Raw genomic sequence first — 20,379 nt, forward strand, 5'->3', positions numbered from 1 at the left:
CATCCGAGGAGAGTTGAGATGACTTCTTACAGTCAATGGGCAGAGATGTTTTAATTTTAAGAGTCAGGTCTCAGAAAGAAGAGCAGTGAGAATGTTATGTGTGACAGATCCCTGTGGGGCTCCTTCCCTGAGCTCCTTGAAATTAGGGGTTCAGGATAGGAGTGACGGGAAGCCTGAACAAAGACGGCAGTTGGGGTCGGGGTGGGGGCAGCTCCACGAAGGCACCGAGGAGCAGACTCCTTCCGCACATGGTCTGCACGTGGCCCCATCCAGCCACTATATCCACACTGAGCTGGCAGCAAGGCAGACTTGGAAGCTGAGACTTTTAAGTTTTTCGGACACTTTTAAGTTGACTTCCGGGAGGATCATACGTTTCCACTTACATTTCATTGGCCCAGATTTTATCATGTGGCCACTCCTAGTTGCAAGAGAGGCTGGGAAATGTAGTCTTTGTGTGGGATGGGAGGTGCTCAATTAAGAGTCGGGGGGTTTCTGTTATTGGGGAAGCAGACACTGGAGAAGGAAGTTAGCATCTGTCATAGAAACTTTGTTTCTGAAGACTAAGGGCTTTGGAATCACCTATCCTGGGTTTAAACATCAACCCCGTGTACTAGCTGTGACATATTGGCCAAGTTACTTCACCTCTTTAATCTCTTCTACTTTAGCATCCATAGATTTGGCACGATGTTCACATCACAGGCACAAACAAAAGAATCAACACCCAGTATTTAGCACAACAGCTGTCGCTGGTCCCCTGGTCCCTGTGTCAATGTCTTTGACTTCATTCATTTATTCAGATGTGTGGTATTGATTGTTGTTCAGTCACTAAGTTGTATCTGACTCTTTGCCACCCCATGGACTGCAGCACCCAAGGATGCCCTGTCCTTTACCATCTCCCGGAGTTTGCTCAAACTCATGTCCATTGAATCAGTGATGCCATCCAACCATCTCATCCTCTGTCACCCTGTTCTCCTCATGCCCGCAATCTTTCCCAACATCAAGGTCTTTTCTAATGAGTCGGTTCTTCACATCAGGTGGCCAAACTATTGGAGCTTCAGTTTCAGCATCAGTTCTTCCAAGAAATATTCAGGGTTGCTTTCCTTTAGGATTGACTGGTTTGATCTCCTTGCTGTCCGCAGGGATTCTCAAGAGTCTTCTCTAGCTCCACAGTTCAAAAGCATCATTTCTTCAGTGCTCAGCCTTCTTTATGGTCCAGCTCTCACATCCATACGTGACTACTGGTATTGATTGTACATGTGTTTAACTCCTATTTCTTCCAGTCCTCACCAGAGATCTCATGAGTCTGGCTAGGACCAGTACAACTAGGATGTGATTAGCTGCGTGTGTTAGTCACTCAGTTGTTGTCTGACTCTTTGCGACCCCTTCGACTGTAGCCTGCCAGGCTCCTCTCTCTATGGGATTTCCCAGGCAAGAATACTGGAGTGGGTTGCCATTTCCTTCTCCAGGAGATCTTCCTGACCCAGGGATCGAACCTGGGTCTCCCCCATTGTGGGCAGATTCCTTACCATCTGAGCCACCAGGGAAGTCCCTGTTCAAAGAGGATAAAGCAACATGGCCCATGTTGGGGTGAGCTTTATGCTAAGTAAATGGCCTGGTGAACCTGGGGTTAGAGGTGAAGTTACAGGAGTAGAAGCAGGAAGAGCTGAGGGTGAGACAGCCCGGAGTGGACACCCAGCTAAGGGGAAAGTTCAGGCCCTCCATATCACCACTTGTCACCAGTAGGGGTGCTCAGGACACAGCTCTGAGCCCTCATCTTCTGGTGGTTGCCCAGTGATGAGGTGGGGGAGGTTTCTAGAGTTCAAGGGTCACTTCCTCTGTCTGCCAACACTGCCCTGGCAAGCTAAGAGCCAGCTGGGTTTACTGCGAGCCATTCCGAATGACATCTGTGCCAGGAATGGGGAACAAGCCAAACTCCTTCAAGAATATGAAGGTGGGTGCTGGCAAGGATGTTTTTATCTGGATTCATTGATCACTCCCAGTTTCCTAGCAGACTTTCAGTTGGACACATTCCCTGGTACTTTCTGGGAGTGGGCACCGTGTAGTCCCTGAAAACTGAATAAGATGGAGCCTCTGTCCTCGTGGGCTTCCCAGGTGGCCCCCTGGTAAAGAATCTGCCTGCCAGTGCAGGAGATGTGGGTTCGACCTTCCCCTGGGTTGGGAAGATCCCTTGAGGGAGGGCATGGCTACTCACTCCAGTTTTCTTGCCTGGAGAATCCCACGGACAGAGGAGCCTGACGGGCTACAATCCAGAGGGTCGCAAAGAGTTGGACACTGAGCCGCTGAGTATTATGTCCTCATCTGTCCCCACCCCTGGGATCCACAGGTGAGGTCCAAGGCCTGATGGCGCCCACTTCATTCCCTCCTGGGGCAACTCCTCCCTCTACAGGCGGGGGTGTTTACCTGCCCCACAGACGGCACGTCTGGCCACGTGTCTGGCTTTGGCCAAGGGAATGTGGGCCAACAAGAGTGAGCTAGTTCTGAGCAAGCAAGGCCTCGCGTGCTTTTGCCCACGTTGTTTATGTTTTGCCATCACATGAGAACATCACCTCCCGGAAAGTCACTGGTCCAAGGAGAGTGAGACATCCATGGAGCGGACTTGGGTCCCACCTGAAGCTCAGAGCTGAGCCTATCCCAGCCTAATCTAGGTCAGCCAACCTCGGTCTCACCCACAGTCCTGTGAGTGAGAACGGAAGACGGGTGTTCTGTGGCATTGGTTTGGGGGTGCCTGCCTAGCAGCATTGTTGGGGCAGTGGCTAGTGATACAAGAGGCAACAGTGATAGAGCGTGAGAAGGACTGGGGGAGATGCGGATGGCCCGGGGGGGAGGTGTGGGGGTCACATGGGGGGAGGTGGTGGGGGGCCGGAGGGAAGTACAGGGGGCATCTGATCCTCCAGCTTTGGGGAGGTTGACAGGGAGGAATGCATCCTGAACTTGTGTAAAATATTCAGTTTTTGGCCCTCACTTTGCTTTGTCCTCTGGGTTGCTCTAGACCACAGATTATATAGAATTCCTCAGGTTACCTCTGGGTTGCTCTAGACCACAGATTATATAGAATTCCTCAGGTTACGTCAGAATTGTATGTAAAATAAGAGTTAATCCATAAGGCCTATAGCAAAAGTTCTCTGATAAGTTAAATATGAGGGCCTTTTGACTTTGTGACTCATTCACTCATTCCCAACAGACAGGAATTAGGAAGCAGCTCTGAACAGAAAGAATTAGAACCCCGAGCGAGCACCTGCAGCTTACATGCTGGTGAGAAGAGACATAGCTGATGACAAATGTCAAGAGAGCAGGAGAGCTGGAAAGGAAAGATGGAGTGTTGGGGCAGAGGTGGGTGCAATTATACGGGAAGGTCGGGAGGACCTCGTGAAGAGTGATGTTTGAGCCAAGACACTAGCAGTGGCCTTAGGTGAGGAAAGAACCCCTTGGGCCGAAGAGCAGGGAGTGCTAAGGCATGTTTCAGGAGATGGAGAGACTTAGGATACGAAACTCCTATTTCCAGCGAAAATTGCCAGAGAGGAAGAACAGATTCAAAAAATTTGAGTTTTCTTGTTTAAAAAAAAAAAAAATCTAGGCTAAATGTTTCTGTTGTCAGGTAAACGCTCCAGAAACCAGCCCAGGACCATCCTCATGGGGTCCTCTCTTTTGGTGTTGGTGGTGCCTGGTGACCCCCGCCTCTGTCTCCTCCTCTAGGCCCTGCTGTGCAGGACTGGCAGTCTGCCCTCCCTGTGTCCTCCAGAAGCTTCTGGGAGCCATGTTCCTCTTGTCCGTATTGATAATGGGTGTGTCCCCCTTCGCCGTGCAGTCTGAGGAGCACACGGGTAAGTAGTGACTCTCGGCTGCAGGGACTTGCCTGCAGCCTCTCTGGGAATGTTGTTGTTTAGTCATTAAGCTGACTCTTTGCAACCCCATGGACTGTCACCCACCAGGCTCCTCTGTCCATGGGTTTCCCAGGCAAGAGTACTGGAGTGGGTTGCCATTTCCTTCTCCGGGGGATCTTCTTGACCCAGGGATCAAACCCATGTCTCCTGCATTGGCAGGTGGATTCTTTACCACTGAGCCACCTGGGGATAGGAGTTGCTTATCTAGGGAGATTTTGTTGTTATCGAGAAGCAAGGTGTGACCATCTGTGCTTTGGTGGGAGACAAGAGTTTTCTCTTGCCAGTCTCCTCTGGTGGATGAGTTTGCTGTGGGTGTCAGTCATTCCTGCCAAAGGAACAAACCAAAGAGACCATGCTTTTGCACTTGATAAAAGGTGCTTTTGGATTTTTATCATACAATGTGTTGGAACTAAGCTGAACTCAATCAATATCGACCTTGAATGACCAGGTGTCATCAAGTCAAAAATAAGATCAAACTTGAGACTTCTGGTGGTCCAGTAAGGTTAAGACCTTGCCTTCCAATGCAAGGGCTGTGCGTTTGGTCCCTGGTCAGGGAGCTAAGATCCCACATGCCCCGCAGCCAAAAATCCAAAACATAAAGCAGAGACAGTATTGTAATAAATTCAGTAAAGACTTTAGAACTGGTCCACATTAAAAAAAAAAATTCTTAAAAAAGACCAAAATTTTTTTGTTATCTTGTGAACCTAATTTAACTTTTCCCACAAAATGTGGATGGAACTTGTTAGCAGCCCTAATGTCATTATCTGGGAGCTTTGAGAGCATTGTGAGCTCTCAGATTTGTTGGTGGGACCCCACATCGTCAGGGCATGTGGTGTCCCCGGAGAGACCCCAAAATCTGACCGTGGATTCTCTGTCCTTCAGTGGCCGCAGGAAGCTGCCGATTTCATGGCAGGCACCCCAAAACAAGGTTCAAGGTAGAAGGGGAGCCTTTGGTCTTGAGGTGCCCCCAGGTGCTCCACTGGGAGTCTACCAGCACCCATGTCAACGTGACGTGGCATAGAAATGACTCCGCCGTGGCGGTCCCAGGGGAAGAAGAGTCGCGCGTGTGGGTCCAAGACGGAGCTCTCTGGATTGTGCCAGCCTCCCAGGCAGACTCCGGCACCTACATCTGCACTGTCAGGTCAGCCCCTTGGGGACAAGAAGCGGGGAGGGGCGCTCTTCCACAGCGGATGCTTGCATGGCATTTATAACAGCCTGGCCTTCCAGATGCAGCCCACAGGTGGGAACCTACTTTACATCTGCCTCACTGTTCCTGCAATACCTCCTACCCGGGAGCCTGTCCCAGACATCCTCACGGTGCCCTGTCTCCCCTTACTGGGGTCTTTAAGTGTCACCTCTATGAAGAGGATGTCCCTGGTGACTTTGTCTAGAGCAGGATTCCTGTCCCTCTCTCTCCTGAACCTGAAGTTCTTTGTCTTCATCTGACACGCACGTACTGGTTTCATGTATTTAAGGATTCGTCTACTCCATTAGAACATACACTCCAGAGCACAGGGACGTGGTTTATTTTGTTCGCTGCTGAATCCACAAGGACTTAGGGAATACACGCAGAACCCCAAGCCAACTGGAGACCGGGGAGAGACTTTAGGGAGAAGTTAACACAAATGCTTGTTGGGGCGGGGAGAGCCAAACCCATATTCTCCCGGGTGGCGGGTGTGGAGCTGAGGCTGGAACCCACAGCTCCTGGCATGGGACTTAGTCCCCACTTTTTTGTCTTGCTGCTTTTTTCCCTCTTTAATTGTGGTAACACAAGGATAATAGAACATTTACCATTTTAACCTTTAAAAAAAATTTAATATTCAGCTGAATTTATTTTTGTTTGTTTTTAAATTTTAATGGGAGTGTAGTTGCTTTAGGGCTTCTCCGATGGTTCAGTGGGTAAAGAATCTGCGTGCAGTACCGGAGACACAAGAGACGCAGGTTCGATTCCTGGGTCGGGAAGCTCCCCTGGAGGAGGAAATGGCAACCCACTCCAGTACTCTTGCCTGAAGAACCCCATGGACAGGGGAGCCTGGCAGGCTCTAGTTCAAAGGGTGGCGAAGAGTTGGCCACGACAGTAACCAGCACAGAGGGTTGCTTTGCAGAGCTGTGTCCGTTCCTGCTGCCCAGCAGAGTGAATCACCCGTGCCTGCGCCGTAACCACACCCTTCTGGATTCTCCCCGTGCAGGCCGCCGCAGAGCATTGGGTAGGTTCCTGGTGCTCTGCGGCGTGTTCCCGACAACTGTCTATTTTATACATAGTATCAACAGTCTATGTGTCCATCGCAGCCTTCCAATTCTGTTTCTATTAATATCACCATTTGGCCTCTGCCTTTTCCTCAGTTCCAGGGTCTTGATAGAATGATACTGAGATTATTGTTAGACCAACCAAAAAAATAAAACCCAAACAAACTTACCAAGTTCATTTCCCCCATGCAGTATTGAAAAAAAGACTTCACAGATCTTACCCAAAGATTTTAAGTTTCCTGATATTTGATTTCAGTTGGTACATGATTTCCAAGGGAAGTAAAGGGGATATTCTTCCTATGGAAACAGTGGCTCTTGGGAAACTGTCTCTCCGTCTGGACAAGTTTTCCTGGACCGGGAATTTGGAGCATGTTGGGGCTGTGCTGAAGCACCCCCAGAACCTGGGAGGGTGTGGACCCCTTTGAAGAGGACTTGGAGTTTCTTGTGTACGTGTGCTAAGTCACTTCAGTCGTGTCGACTCTTGGCAACCCCATGGACTGTAGCCCACCAGGCTCCTCTGTCCACGGGATTCTCTAGGCAAGAATACTGGAGTGGGTTGCCATTTCCTTCTCCACTGGGAGACTCCACTAGGAATTTCTTCTTAGTGACCTCAGTGGCCTTGAAAGCAAGCTTGTGAAGGGTCCTTTGAGAAACATGCAGAATACATCACCATTCCTATCTGACAATTATGACATGGTACTTTTTCTGCCCCCCAAAGGTTCAAAAGGACTAGGGACAGAAATGCTACAATACTAATGAGAAAAATACAGAATGAATTATTCACTGAGATTGGGGAAGTTATTCTTAATTTCATTTAGTTTTACTTTCATTTTGCCTTGCCATTTAGTTTTCTTTTCTCCCCTTTTAAATCAGAAATGCCTCTTACTGTGACAAAATGTCCGTCGAGCTCAGGGTTTTCGAGAAGACAGAAGCCTCTGTGCCTCTCATCTTCTACCCCCAAATTATACCCTTGTCAGCCTCTGGGCTACTGGTTTGTCCTGATCTGAGCGAATTCATCGACAACAAAGCTGATGTGAAGATTCAGTGGTACAAGGTACATCTCTGAAAATTGCCATTTAATGAATGCATGTTTAAAGAGCCATAGAAAAGATATAAAATGCCTATTCTGAAGGCATTATGTTCACTTTTCTATTTCTATTTTTTTAACATGATTAGTATATTCTATACATCTTTACAAGGCTAGAGTAAGCATCCTTAGATAGTGATTTGAAAAGACAGTGTGAAATGAATGCAGAATAAATAAAAACTGATGAAAATAGCTTTTTACTCTATGCTGGGTCTATAGAAATTTAGAAGGGACTGTTTAACAATTTTATATACGTGTTAATAGAGTTTTTATAAAAGCACATGAAAATTAACCTTTGGGTTAAAGGACTAAATATTGGTGTAAACACAATTTCGTGTCTTTCTCAATAAACACTGCTGTCAGCTCCCTTGTGTAGACCAGGGGTGGGCAAAAGACAGCCGTGGTCCAATGAGCTGCCCCTCCTTTGTTGTTTTTTAACTTTTTATTTTGTATTGGAGTATATTTAATTAACGATGTTGTGATAGTTGCAGGTGGGCAGCCAAGGGACTCAGCCATATGTGCACATGTATCCACTCTCCCCCAAACTCCCCGCCCACACAGGCCGCCACGTGACATCGAGCAGAGTTCCCTGCGCCGTGCAGTCGGTCCTTGTTATTATCCATTTTAAATATTAGCTGCTACTCAGTTTTGGATGTTAACTATCCAGTTAAGGATAGTTTTCTTGTTTTTAAATGGTTTAAAAAATTAAGAGAAGACTAATATTTCATGACCTGTGAAAATGATATAAAACTCACGTCTCAGTGTCTGTCAGTAATATTTTACTGAGGCATGCTCTTTTGTTTCTCTTTTTATGGGGCATCAGCAGCTGAGTCGAGTGGTTGGACAGAAGACATGTGGACCATAGGCCTAAAATATTTACTTTCTGGCTTTTTACAGAAAAAAAGTTTGCTGACCCCTGATATATACTGGGAATTGATACTAAAAAGTACAGTTACTTGTTTAAAAATGGATAGAAATGAACACTTTAGTAAAAAAAAAAATAGGTTGACCACCTGACAAGCATTCTAACTACAAAATAGTGTAGTATGTCAATTTAATATTGGAAACTTTTAAATGATTTTCAGAGAAAATATTGAGTTGGCCAAAAAGTCTGTTCAGTTTTTTGTATAGGATGGCATGGCGAAAGCTGAACGACCTTTTTAGTGAACCCAGTAAGTAGCCAGCTCTTATGAATTAGTCCGCCCAGTAGAGGATCTCTTAAGAGATATCTTAGAGGTTTCATAAGAACATAAAAGCAAAAAGATCTCTTAGAGGTTTCGTAAGGGCATAAAAAGGTCAAGTGAGAGATTTACCGTAGAGGAGAGCGCACAGGTTCTGGGGGTGACCAGTCTGCTCTCTGGCCTGGGTCAGCTTTTTCCCTCTTTAACCTGTTTTCTCTGCAAGGCGGCACTTCATCCCTCCCACACCTGGGACTGTTTCCAGTTGAAATAGAGCACAGGGTGTGAAAGACCTTGGGCAGTGCTTGGTGTATAAATACGGGTGGACAGGGGCATCCTGGTAGCATTTAATGCTATCAGTTCCCGTCCTAAGAGTGCTGGCCGTCACTGAGCACGTACTGTGTCCAAGTCTGTTCTAAGCTCCCCGACATGAACCCAGTGCAGTAGGGGCTGTTAATATCTCCATTTTACGGATTAGGAAAGGGAGACACACAGATGTGAGCACCGTGCCCAAGGTCACTCAGCTGGCAGAGGGTGAAGTCAGACCTCTGACCGTGGAGGCCAGAACGCGCACATCCCTGTCACACGGGCAACCCTGGAGACTTGCAGACCCTGGAAGAACCATGTGGCTCTGCCCTGTTTTAACTTTTTAAACCTAATCGACACAATAGAGAGTGTTCACATTTGAAGTACACTAATCAGGGACCCACACTCTGTGTGTGTGGGAGTCGCTCAGTCGTGTCCAGCTCTTTGGGACCCCATGGACTGTAGCCCGCCAGGCTCCTCTGTCCATGGGATTCTCCAGACAAGAATACTGGAATGGGCTGCCAGTTCCTCCTCCAGGGGATCTTCCTGACCCAGGGATCAAACCCGGGTCTCCCACATTGGAGGCAGGTTCTTTACCATCTCAGCCCTGTTAGGGTTTGTTCACATTTGATCACATGTGTTGGGAATGATGAAATCTCTGTTTTTAATTAAGTATATTGTTCAATTAGACTTAATGAGTCATGTGGCTGACAAACTCTTCCAGTTATGCCCATGTTCTCCTTCAGATAAGTCTGTGAAATGACTCAGGGTTATATTAGATGATTGCAGTCGTCCTGGTTTTGAAAGAGATGTTCCTGAGAACATTTTGTGCTCATGAGGTGCTTCCTCTGCTCTGCCCTGCAGTACCTTTGTCCATATGAGAAGTGCGGGCTCATGTCTCAAACTCGGTTTTCTCTTACAAAATTTTCTCCATCTCTCCTGACTCTTTAACTTGAAATGATTCTTAACATGACTACTGCAACATCAACTCTTGGGGGCATTCACCATGACTACATCATAGCACTCCTTTCTGGATGTTTCCCAGGGCCTATAGGCAGCAGTTACACCATAAATATATTTATATTTTAATGGCCTACTTTGTCAAAGAAGATAGTTTCTTTTTTTCCCGTTTTGCCAAAGCAAATCTGCTTTAAACCTTGTAGACCCAGCCATTTATTACAAACTTTTTATTTTGCATTGGGGTATAGCCACTTCACAATGTTGTGATAGTTTCAGGTGAAGCGAAGGGACTCAGCCATACATAACATGTATCCATTCTCCTCCAAACTCCCCTCCCATCCAGGTTGTCACATGACATTGAGCAGAGTTCCTTGTGTTATATAGTAGGTCCTTGTTGATTATCCATTTTAAATTTATCTGTGTGCACATGTCCATCCCAAACTCCCTAACTATCCTTCCTCCCATCCTTCCCCCCAGCAACTATAAGTTTGTTTTCTAGGTCTGTGAGTCTATATCTTTTTTGAAACAAGTTCATTTGTATCATTTCTTTTTAGAATCCCCATATAACCAATGTCATATGGTATTTCTCCTCTGTCTGACTTACTTCACTCAGTGTGACAGTCTCTAGCCCCATCCATGTTGCTGCAAGTGGCATTATTTCATTCTTTTCAATCTAGCCATTTTATTTCACATGCTAACAAACTCCCTCTCCTAAAAATACAGTTAAAAAAGCATGTCCCAAAGGACAATATTTGCAAAGTAAATACCAAGGTGATTCTTGGGTTGCAAATTCAATAGTGATGCATGATACCGATGCTGTTCATAGCTTTTGAGACATCAATTAGAATATAGTTTAACATTTTAGAAAACTTTTAATTCTGTATTGGGATATAGCCAACGCTGTGATAGCTTCAGGTGGACAATGAAGGGATTCAGCCACACATATACAAGGATACAGTGTAACTTTGAAAAATGTTTTCCCTTAAGGATTCTGTCCCTTTGGATCAAGACAAGAAGTTTCTCAGTGTGAGGGGAACTCGCTTACTCGTAAACAATGTGTCCATGGAGGATGCGGGCTACTATACCTGTGCCATGACGTTTGCCCACAAAGGCAGGCAATACAACATCACCAGGAATATCAAACTCCAAGTCAAGAGTGAGTACTTGCATGGCTAATTCATTTCAATGTATGACAAAAACCACTGCAATGATGTAGAGTAATTAGCCTCCAACTAATAAAAATAAATGGAAAAGAAAAGAAAAAAAAGAGTGAGTACTTGCCATCAGGAAACCTCTGTACCCTGGTTCAGCAACAAGCATGCAAGGGAAAAATTAGGGCTCACATAGAACTCTTTTTTCCCCCAGGTTGTTATCTCTTGATTGAATTTTTTTTTAAATTTTAATTGAGGGAAAATTGCTTTACAATATTGGTTTAATTTCATGTAGAATTCTTTGAGTGTCTTTGGTATGAGAGGAAAACAGATATGGCAAATCTCTCGGCACCAGGCTTGTGAGACGTGTGTGGCACTTGGAAGGATAGAAAGCTGGGTGATTTTATGAACAGTGAATCCCTGGGTAGTTGACAGGGTTCTAAGTCTGAAGTTAAGATATCCACCACTAGAGGGAGCCAAACAGTAGTTCACGTGGAAGGTCCCTCTGCAAGGTCCGTTTGGAAGACTTGCCCATCGAGGGCCAGTGATCAGAACACAGTTGCCGTAACTTTGCGTCTAATTCTAGGATGTCCATGCATGCTCAGTTGGTGGGTCGTGTCCGACTCTGTGATCTCATGGATTGTGGCCCACCATGCTCCTCTGTCCATGGGATTTCCCAAGCAAGAACACTGGAGTGGGCTGCCCTTTCCTTCTCCTAATTCTAGGATACTAGGATTTTTTGGAGTTTTCAATGAGAAGTCTACACATTGGCATAGCTGGTGAAAAATCTCTCTCTTTTTTGATCTTCCACAAGCATGTCTAGCCTGAAGGTTCAGATGGTAAACAATCTTCCTGCAGTCCAGGAGACCCAGGTTCAATCCCCGGGTTGTGGAAATCCCCTGGATTTGGAAATGGCAAGCCATTTCTCGTGGCTCTTAAAACCAGAATTTGAAACAGCAAGGGCTCTCATGGGTTTAAATGAATTCTACCTGAAAATAATGTGTGAAGAGTACCAATTAGCATGTCAAGCTTGTTCATTGTTTCTTCCACGCCTCCTATGTGCTGAGCATCAAGCTTGGTGCACGAGGCACACAAGTGGTGAAGTCCTGGCCCTTTTCTGGACAGTATGGTGCATCTCTTAATTTTATACACTGAATAACTACCCAATCAGGGTCTTTTAAAGGCTTCCCAGGTGGCACTAGTGGTAAAGAATCCGCCTGCCAGTGCAGGATATGCACGTGATGAGGGTTAGATCCCTGGGTCAGGAAGATCCCTTGGAGGAGGGACTGGCAACTTATTACAGTATTCTTGCCTGGAGAATCCCATCGACAGAGGAGCCTGGCGGACTACAGTCCATGGGGTTGCAAAGAGTTGGGCATGACTGAGCAAGTAAGCGCGCGTGCGCGCGCGCGCACACACACACACACACACACACACACACACACACACACATATTTCAGAGAGCTTTGAAACTATGTCCAGGTATATAATTAGTCTACGAAGGGAAAAGACTTTCTTCTCCCAGAGAATACTGAGATTCAGTCTTATTACAGGGAAAATAGAATCTTCCATGAATGGAAATCTCTGTGTCTGGTGAGGATTCAATCACATCAGCCCCTTGCTCCCCCGCAGAGGGGATCCCCTAGTATCCCGCCCCCCTCCACCGTTATCTTGTTCATGTGATACTGCACAGGAACACGAGGGGGCGCCAACCTACCTGTTATCCTGCATCCCGACCAACTGTGTCTCAGCTGTTTTCAAGGGTGGTCCTCCGCCAGCTGCAGCATCACTTGGGTACTCATCAGACACGCAGACTCTCAGGCCTCCTCCCAGACTTACTGAATAAGAAACAATTTGCAGCGTATGTTTAATAAGGTCCCAGGTGATCTTGACATGCCCTGGAGTTTCAACCCATGGATGTATCTCGTCCTTGGGGCATCTTTTCCCCTTTTGTGCCTCCCTGAAGCAGCCCTGTGACCTTGAAGGGAAGTGCAGGCTCCTGGTCATGATCACGGTCACAGTGGAGAAGCCGGCTGCTCTCTGGGCTCACCTGGGATGCTGCCTAAAGCTTATCCCATTAGGGTTTCAAATGCTCTTTAGTGGAAGACATGAGGAAGGAGCCGTGGTGAACATGGGCAGCCCTTCATCCACCCTTCGCTGTCCTTTCTGCCCCAGTTCAGATGCTCAGTTTCTTCAAGCTGCTGGGAGAACTGCCTCTTGGGGAGCTGGGCTCTGCTTCCTCCACAGAGAGTCAATTTCCTCAATTACAAGCCCAGGTGGCCAAGCTGGGTTACCCTGTTTCTTTCTCAGTGTGGGCTTAGCAGGCTTCCCAGGCGGCCATTCCCAGTGGCACCTGCCTGCCATGCAGGAGTCGCAGGTTCCACCCCAGGGTCGGGAAGAGCCCTTGGAGGAGGGCATGGCAACCCACTCCAGGATTCTTGCCTGGAAAATTCCACGGACAGAGGAGCCTGGCACGCTACAGTCCATAGAGTTGCGCAGAGTCTGACACAACTGAAGCGACTTAGCTTCACACACATGGGGTTAGCATCACAAACAGGTGGTTCTGGATGTCCTGTGCCTTCTTTATTTTTCAGAAGTGACTCCAGGATTCTATTGCAGGTGTGGAGGGGGCTACTTTAGGGTGAGGAGCCTTTGGAATAACACCCGTCCGTGGACTTGGAGAACATTCCTGCTGAGGGTTCGTTCAGGAAGCCGGGGAGTGGAAGGGTTAATTGTTATCGCAGAGCATAGAACATCTGCGAGAGGAATGTGTGTATAACTGCGGCTTCTTCCAGTAATCTCTCTTCTGGGAAAAGCATCGGCCAAAGAGCCTCAGTTTCGTGGCTAGCCAGTTTCCTTTGCCAGACAAAAGCTGAGTCTCACAATGTCTGGCTCTGCTGCAAAAGAGAATTTAGCTAATTAGTTAAACAATAGATCCTGACCCTCAGCTCGCAATGAAGTGCTTCCTCATTGAATCTCCTTTCCTCCTGTCTTTCTCAGAAAGAGATGAGGAGACCATTCCTGTGATCATCTCTCCCCACCAGACCATCTCAGCCTCGCTGGGTAAGGACCGTGTGACCCATGGGGGTGGCTGCAATCCCAAACCTGGGGCCCCGGGACCCCTGCAGGTCTCTGGTGGAGACCCTCCCTGCAAGAAATAACAATGTTGTTACCCCATTGAGAGTTAACAAGTGTGAGGAAAAATTTCTCTTTGAATGGCATTGTTGGGAAGCATGCATATTTTACTTCTTGAGAACTCTACCTACAAAATAACTCGATGCAAAAAATCAGAACATTCCAGTGACCATTGTTAACTACGTGAAAGGAAGAATGGATGGCATGATGTCCCAGGCAGCACCTGAGGTGTATTTAAAATAGTAATAATTCACTTCACCAACATGTGGCTAATGCTAGCATTACGCCCAAGGCTCAGACTGCCCTGCCGGCTCCCAGGAGACAGTTCCTTGTCACTTAATGTCAGGTCAGTGGGTCAAGGGAGGTAACGCTTGTCAGAGGTTTTCGTTTTTCACCCTTTCACTGTTCCAGCCAGCACACACTTTCTTATCAAACACTGTTAAGTCTAATAAGATGTCTTTCAATGCCAACATCAGCCCTGTGGAATGGTCTTATTTCTCCCATTTTCCTGAAGAAAAGATGCCTGGGTTGAGGGTGGTGGGGGTCATTGGCTCAGTGTCTGTCAAAAAGTCACAGCTGAGTCTGGTTGGGGTTCAGACCCAGGCCTGTGTGTCTGTGAAGCCTGCACCTTTTGTGTCTGTTCGTTTTTATATAATCGTTTTTTAGGTCTTATGCTCATTATTAAACCCTGGCTGCAGAGTTCTGTCTATCTATCTATCCATCTATCAATCACATGTCTATCGATGCATCAATCATTTATCTATCCATCCATCCATCTGTCTGTCTACCTACCTATCCCTTCTGTTTGGTCTTAGGCTTGTATTTTAAGGGCTTTCCAGGTGGCTCAGATGGTAAACAATCTGCCTGCAATGCAGGAGAGCTGGGTTTGAACCCTGGGTTTGGAAGATGCCCTGGAGAAGGGAATACCCACTCCAGTATTCTTGAGGCTTCCCTGGTGGCTGAAATGGTATTCTCCAGTGTTCTTGCCTAGAGAAGCCCATGGATGGAAGAGCCTGGTGGGCTACAGTCTGTGGGGGTGCAGAGTCGGACACGACTGAGCAACTAGCCCTTATATTTTAAACTCTAATTGGTGACCATGGAGCCTAGGGGGCTCTCGCAGATGCTGGGGTTGTGGCCTGACACCTGAGTTGCAGCTCCCGAGGCTATCTCGGCTCTCAGAAGACCCTTCTGGAAGCCTAGGGAGGTGGGGACCCAGGTCAGTGCTGACCCTGGCTCCTCCATGTTCACCAGCCCACAAAACTGCACCTCCTACCCTTTGCTTTGCACGCATGGATGTGCCTGGCAGAGTCACTTGTGGCCAGATTGAATGGGCTGCTGCTGCCTGAGAAATCTTCTAAGGTCAGAGGGTTGTGCAGGAAGAACAAGAGCAGGCTTTCTGAGCCTAAAGTGGGGCCAAGGGGGTTAAAGGCCAGGCCCCAGGGAGGCCCATCACAGGTGAGGAAGACACGCATGCGAAGGATTTCTTCTTTTGTTCCCCACTTTGGTGACTAAAAAAACTTACAGTGATTGAGGCAAGGGACTCAGGACTATCACATCACACAACTGTAGAAAGTACCCTTCACCCTTCATGTAAAACACAGTGGCTTTTTCTTTTGAAAGTTTTTATTTTGTATAGGGGTATAGTCAGTTAACAATGTTGTGATGGTTTCAGGTGGACAGCCAAGGGACTCAGCCATACATACACATGTATCCATTCTCCCCCAAACTCCCCTCCCATCCAGGCTGCCATGTGACGTTGAGCAGAGTTCCCTGTGCTGTAGAGTTAGGTACTTGTTGGATCCATTTTAAATATCGCAATGTGAACATGTCCATCCCAAACTCCTTAACTATCCCTTCACCCCGTTCTTCCCTGCAGGCAACTGTAAGTTCAGTCTCTAAGTCTGTGAGCCTGTTTGTGTTCTGTAAGTTCATTTGCATCATTTCTTTTTAGATTCCACATATGTAAGTGTTAGTCGCTCAGTCGTGCCCAACTCTTTGTGGCCCCGTGGACTGTAGCCCACCAGGCTCCTCTGTCTATGAGATGTTTCAGGCAAGGATACTGGAGTGGGTTGCCATTTCCTCTTCCAGGGGATCTTCCCAACCCAGGGATCGAACCCAGGTCTTCTGCACTACAGGGAGATTCTTTATCAACTGAGCTACAAGGAAAGCCCACATATAAGGGATGTCATATAATATTTCCCCTTCTCTGACTGACTTCACTCAGCATGACAATTTCTAGCTCTCTCCACGTTGCTGCAAATGGCATTATTTTGTTCTTTTATACGGCTTAGTAATATTCCATTGTATGTATGTGCCGCATCTTCTTTGGGCTTGCCTGGTGGCTTGGATGGTAAAGAGTCTGCCTGCAATGCAGATTCAATCCCTGGGTCAGGAAGATTACCCTGGAGAAGGGAATGGAAACCCACTCTAGTATTCTTGCCTAGAGAGTCCCATGAACAGAGGAGCCTGGCGAACTACAGTCCATAGGGTCGCAAAGAGTCAGACATGACTGAGTGACTAACACACATATACACACACACACAGTATTCCATTGTATATATGCACCACATCTTCTTTATCCATTCCTCTATGGACATTTAGGTTGCTCCCATGTCCTAGCTATTGTAAATAATGCTGCAATGAACACTGAGATGCATGTATCCTTTTGGATTATGAATGTAAAACATAGTGACTTTTGAAAGAGTTAATCCTAAATTAACATGACCTGGGTGGAGAGCTCCCTGGGCAAACAGGAGAGCTGAGGCCAGCAGTGGGCAAAGAGAATCCACACACACATCCGGATTTTTGGAGGCAGCGAGAATGAATTGTGGAGGACGGTGGCCTGGGACTTCAGAATGCTCTGTAGGAGCCCAGTGGCCTTGGGAAGCTGTTTGCCTTTGAATTTCCATCTGCCATGAGGAAGGAGTTAGAGATGCTTAGTAAATACCGATGCTCGAGGTGAAAGCTTAAGGGAACTAAGATTCCTTCTAAGATAAAACAATAGTGTGGTGAGGGTGTCTGAGAAGAAGTGGAGAGGCCCACTGCTCAGATCCCCTGACCTGACCCCTGTCCGCCAGCTGGGTTCTGGCGTCTGACGCACTATGTCTTGCTGTTACAGGGTCAAGACTGACAATCCCATGTAAGGTGTTTCTGGGAGCCGGCATACACACAACCACTCTGCTGTGGTGGATGGCCAACAACACCCTCATAGAGGATGCCTACCGCGGGGGCCGTGTGACCGAGGGGGAGCGCCAGTAAGTGATGGGGGGGATCTTCCTTGTCCCCCGGGCAGGGCTGTTGTGACCCTCCGCAGGCTCACTTCTTGTACAGACAGTGTCCTAGCCAACCCATCCTATATGACGCACACACACGTACCACAGTATAAACCTATGTATATCTTTTTATTCTAATCTGTTGGATTTTTAGCATCTTCGACATTGAGTTTTGCTAAGAATCATCAACTGCTCTTGAGAATCAAGGCTTGTAATGCTATGAGTTGAGTAGCAGCCTAATACTTGGTTGGTGTTGCCTCTTCTAGTTGTTTAATTAAACGTTTTTCTCTGGAGTGTTAAAGTTTTCAGACAAATACTTTGAGCTAAGATGTGTCCATTTCTGACTTTGCAACCTGAGAGTCCAACATTTTCACAGCCCTTAAAGAGACCTTGAGATATAGTGCAGGATCTGAGCCCCGCCTATTTCTCAGGAAGCCGTGGGCTACCACAGTCTCTAAGGAAGGATGCTATGAAAGAAAGCAAGAATTCTGTTCTCAAAAGCCTTCATCTCTTTAAAATGTTTTCTCACTCTGAATGCAGAACAGTCAGGCCTTGTAAATGGGAACCATTTTTGTGTGAGGAAGGCAGACCCTTCCATGTTCCAAATTATAAAGGATTTTTAAAATTGTAGTGTCAGTACTCTGAATTTGCCTGAATTTTTGCTTGCCAAATTCTTGTCTTTTTGGAAAGATCTATCCAACAAGAACTTTCTGGATGCAGTTTAGTGGATAGAAATTAGGCATGGTTAGCACAGCCCTTTGCTTGTGGATCCTCGTTGCAAGAAGTTTGGGCAGAATTCACATGCCACATGTCAGCTTGCTCATACTATCCATTTACTTAAAGGAGCCTATTTTTTCCCCTGTAGATGAAAAAAAATAGTCACAGTGGATCCACAGCCACGATATTTTTATTTGTACTATTAAGTAATGTGAAGCATCTTTGGATTCCTGGAACATTACAAATGGCAGTGATGTTGACTAGAGCCCTCCCCCGCGTCGGCCGCCCTTGGTTCTGAACTTGAACTTCCAGAGTGAGAGCTGGCAGTGAATGCTGATGACAGCAGACACCGAGGAGGATTGGATTCCTGGAAACTCCCTCCCTCCCTTCAATATGCAAACGATTTGTTGCTCATACAGTCCAATTTCCCCAGACTAGACATTTCTGTTCCCACCAATGGTTCACGGTTCATCAAGAGCCTTAAAAAGTGACCCCCCCCACCGCCCCCACCTGTTTATCCAAAGAAGCTGGCTTCTGTAAATTCTCATTGTCACAAGCATCCTATATCACAGTGACCAGCATCTTAAGAGTTAGTCTCACCTTCAGGAATAGGCTTAGAAATTCTCCCAAATAAATAACAACTGTAATGGCAAGTGGCCCTCGCTTGGTAACCCGTGCCATCAGTTTGAGTACGGCGGAGCTCTGAGAGTGTGTAGGAGTCTGTACTGAAAAGACAAGCGGGCGTTTGACAGTGGGTGTTGAGGTCACTCTTTTCTTACTCAGGGCATACTCAGAAAACAATGAGAACTACATTGAAGTGCCACTGATTTTTGATCCCGTCAGAAGAGAGGATTTGCACACGGATTTTAAATGTGTTGTCCGTAATACAATGAGTTTCCAGACGCTTCGTACCACAGTCAAAGAAGGTATGGATTTTGGGGGGGTGGGTTGTGAAAGGGAAAGACAAGTGCTGGGTACTCTGTGGATGTGAAACAAAGGTCCTGATTCAGCAGGTGGTTACTTAGTGAGTCTGTGAGTTTTCTGTTAGTGGAGCTCAGAAAACACATCTCTTTGTTTTTGTGAATGTTTTTGGTAGGCTGGAGGCTGGCTTTGGGAGATTATACTCAAAGGGAGATTTAAAGAGGAAGCTGATTTTTTGGAAAAAAGACAAAATGGTTCTATGATAGATTTTAAAACCAAACCAAACCAAACCCCGTGTCTCCTGTGGTTCTGCCGGATCAGCAGGGCCAGTGTGTTTCCCTGAGCCCTCGAGGTGGGTGGGAGGGTTTTCATCCTGAGGCTGAGAAACTTCATCCTCCCAGGGCTGGGAATTGGGAGGTACCCAAAGCTCAGGTGTCTTTAGGGTTCAAGCCATCAGTCACCAGGAGATAGGGCTTCTCTGGTTGCTCAGTGGTAAGAAGCTGCCTGTGATGCAGGAGAAACGGGTTTGATCCTTGGGTTGGGCAGATCCCCTGGAGAAGGGAATGGCAACCCACTCCAGTATTCTTGCCTGGAAAATCCCATGCAAGGAGGAGCCTGTCGGGCTATAGTCCCTGGGGTCACAAGGAATCAGACACAACTGAGCAACTAAATAATAGCAACATCAGGAAATAAAGTGCAAGGCTGTAGCTGGATCAACTCACTGCTCAGGGAGGAACATTGAAACAAGGAGAAAACAAAAACCTGATTTATCCTTTTGACGTGGCTCAGCTGGTAAAGAATCCTCCCGGAGTGTGGGAGAGCTGGGTTTGATCCCTGGGTTGGAAAGATACCCTGGAGAAGGGAAAGGCTACCCACTCCAGTATTCTGGCCTGGAGAATTCCATGGCTCTATAGTCCGTGGGGTTGCAAAGAGTCGGACATGACTGAGCAACTCTCAAAATAAAAAAAAATCATTTTGACAGATCGATTTCTTCTCGGTGTTTGAGTGCTGGGCAGGCAAGGGAGGTGTGAGTGATGTAGTCTGTCAACTGCTCGGAGGACAAGAAGGGAAGGGACAAAGTGATTCCCATGGGGACCTTACCCTGACTTCTGGGCCTCAGCACGATCAGTAAACACAGCTGCCCACGTGTGGGTATTTGCAGAGGAGGCAGCTGCAGACAAGTGTGTTTTTTTTTAAGTTGAGCGTTACTTCTGGAGGGCACCCAGGAAGAACAATACCTATGGTCCGGGCCCCCACCAGGCTGCACCCACTTCCTACAGTGACCACGGAGGAGCTGGGGGTGGGCGGGGGGAGGCTGTGAAAAACCACGAGATGCCCCAGAAAGCTGAGATGTATAGGAAAGGATCAATTTTAGTTAGCCCAGACTCTTGCATCTTCCCATACATAGAAAAGTACTAAATTCCTTAACTTGAAACATCAGGCAAGCTTTTAGTGGAAAGTTGAGGATCTGGATAAGTCTCAGGGCAGGAATGACCACACAAT

The 20,379-nt window shown here is 46.9% G+C and overlaps 1 protein-coding gene across 6 annotated transcripts in view; it reads left to right on the plus strand.

The window, feature by feature from the left end:
• Window positions 1-20,379, plus strand: part of IL1R2 (interleukin 1 receptor type 2) — a 53,751-nt gene that overhangs the window by 30,723 nt on the left and 2,649 nt on the right. For all 6 annotated transcript variants that reach the window (XM_020914327.2, XM_020914328.2, XM_070475508.1 and 3 more), the window contains 7 exons: window positions 3,715-3,842; window positions 4,785-5,043; window positions 7,023-7,203; window positions 10,668-10,836; window positions 13,832-13,894; window positions 17,085-17,220; window positions 18,739-18,881. In XM_020914327.2, the coding sequence (XP_020769986.2) occupies window positions 3,776-3,842; window positions 4,785-5,043; window positions 7,023-7,203; window positions 10,668-10,836; window positions 13,832-13,894; window positions 17,085-17,220; window positions 18,739-18,881 (1,018 nt within the window). In that variant the 5' untranslated portion in view covers window positions 3,715-3,775. The remainder of the gene's footprint in view (window positions 1-3,714; window positions 3,843-4,784; window positions 5,044-7,022; window positions 7,204-10,667; window positions 10,837-13,831; window positions 13,895-17,084; window positions 17,221-18,738; window positions 18,882-20,379) is intronic.

The sequence above is a fragment of the Odocoileus virginianus genome, chromosome 2 (assembly GCF_023699985.2).
Source record: "Odocoileus virginianus isolate 20LAN1187 ecotype Illinois chromosome 2, Ovbor_1.2, whole genome shotgun sequence".
Lineage (NCBI taxonomy): Eukaryota > Metazoa > Chordata > Mammalia > Artiodactyla > Cervidae > Odocoileus > Odocoileus virginianus.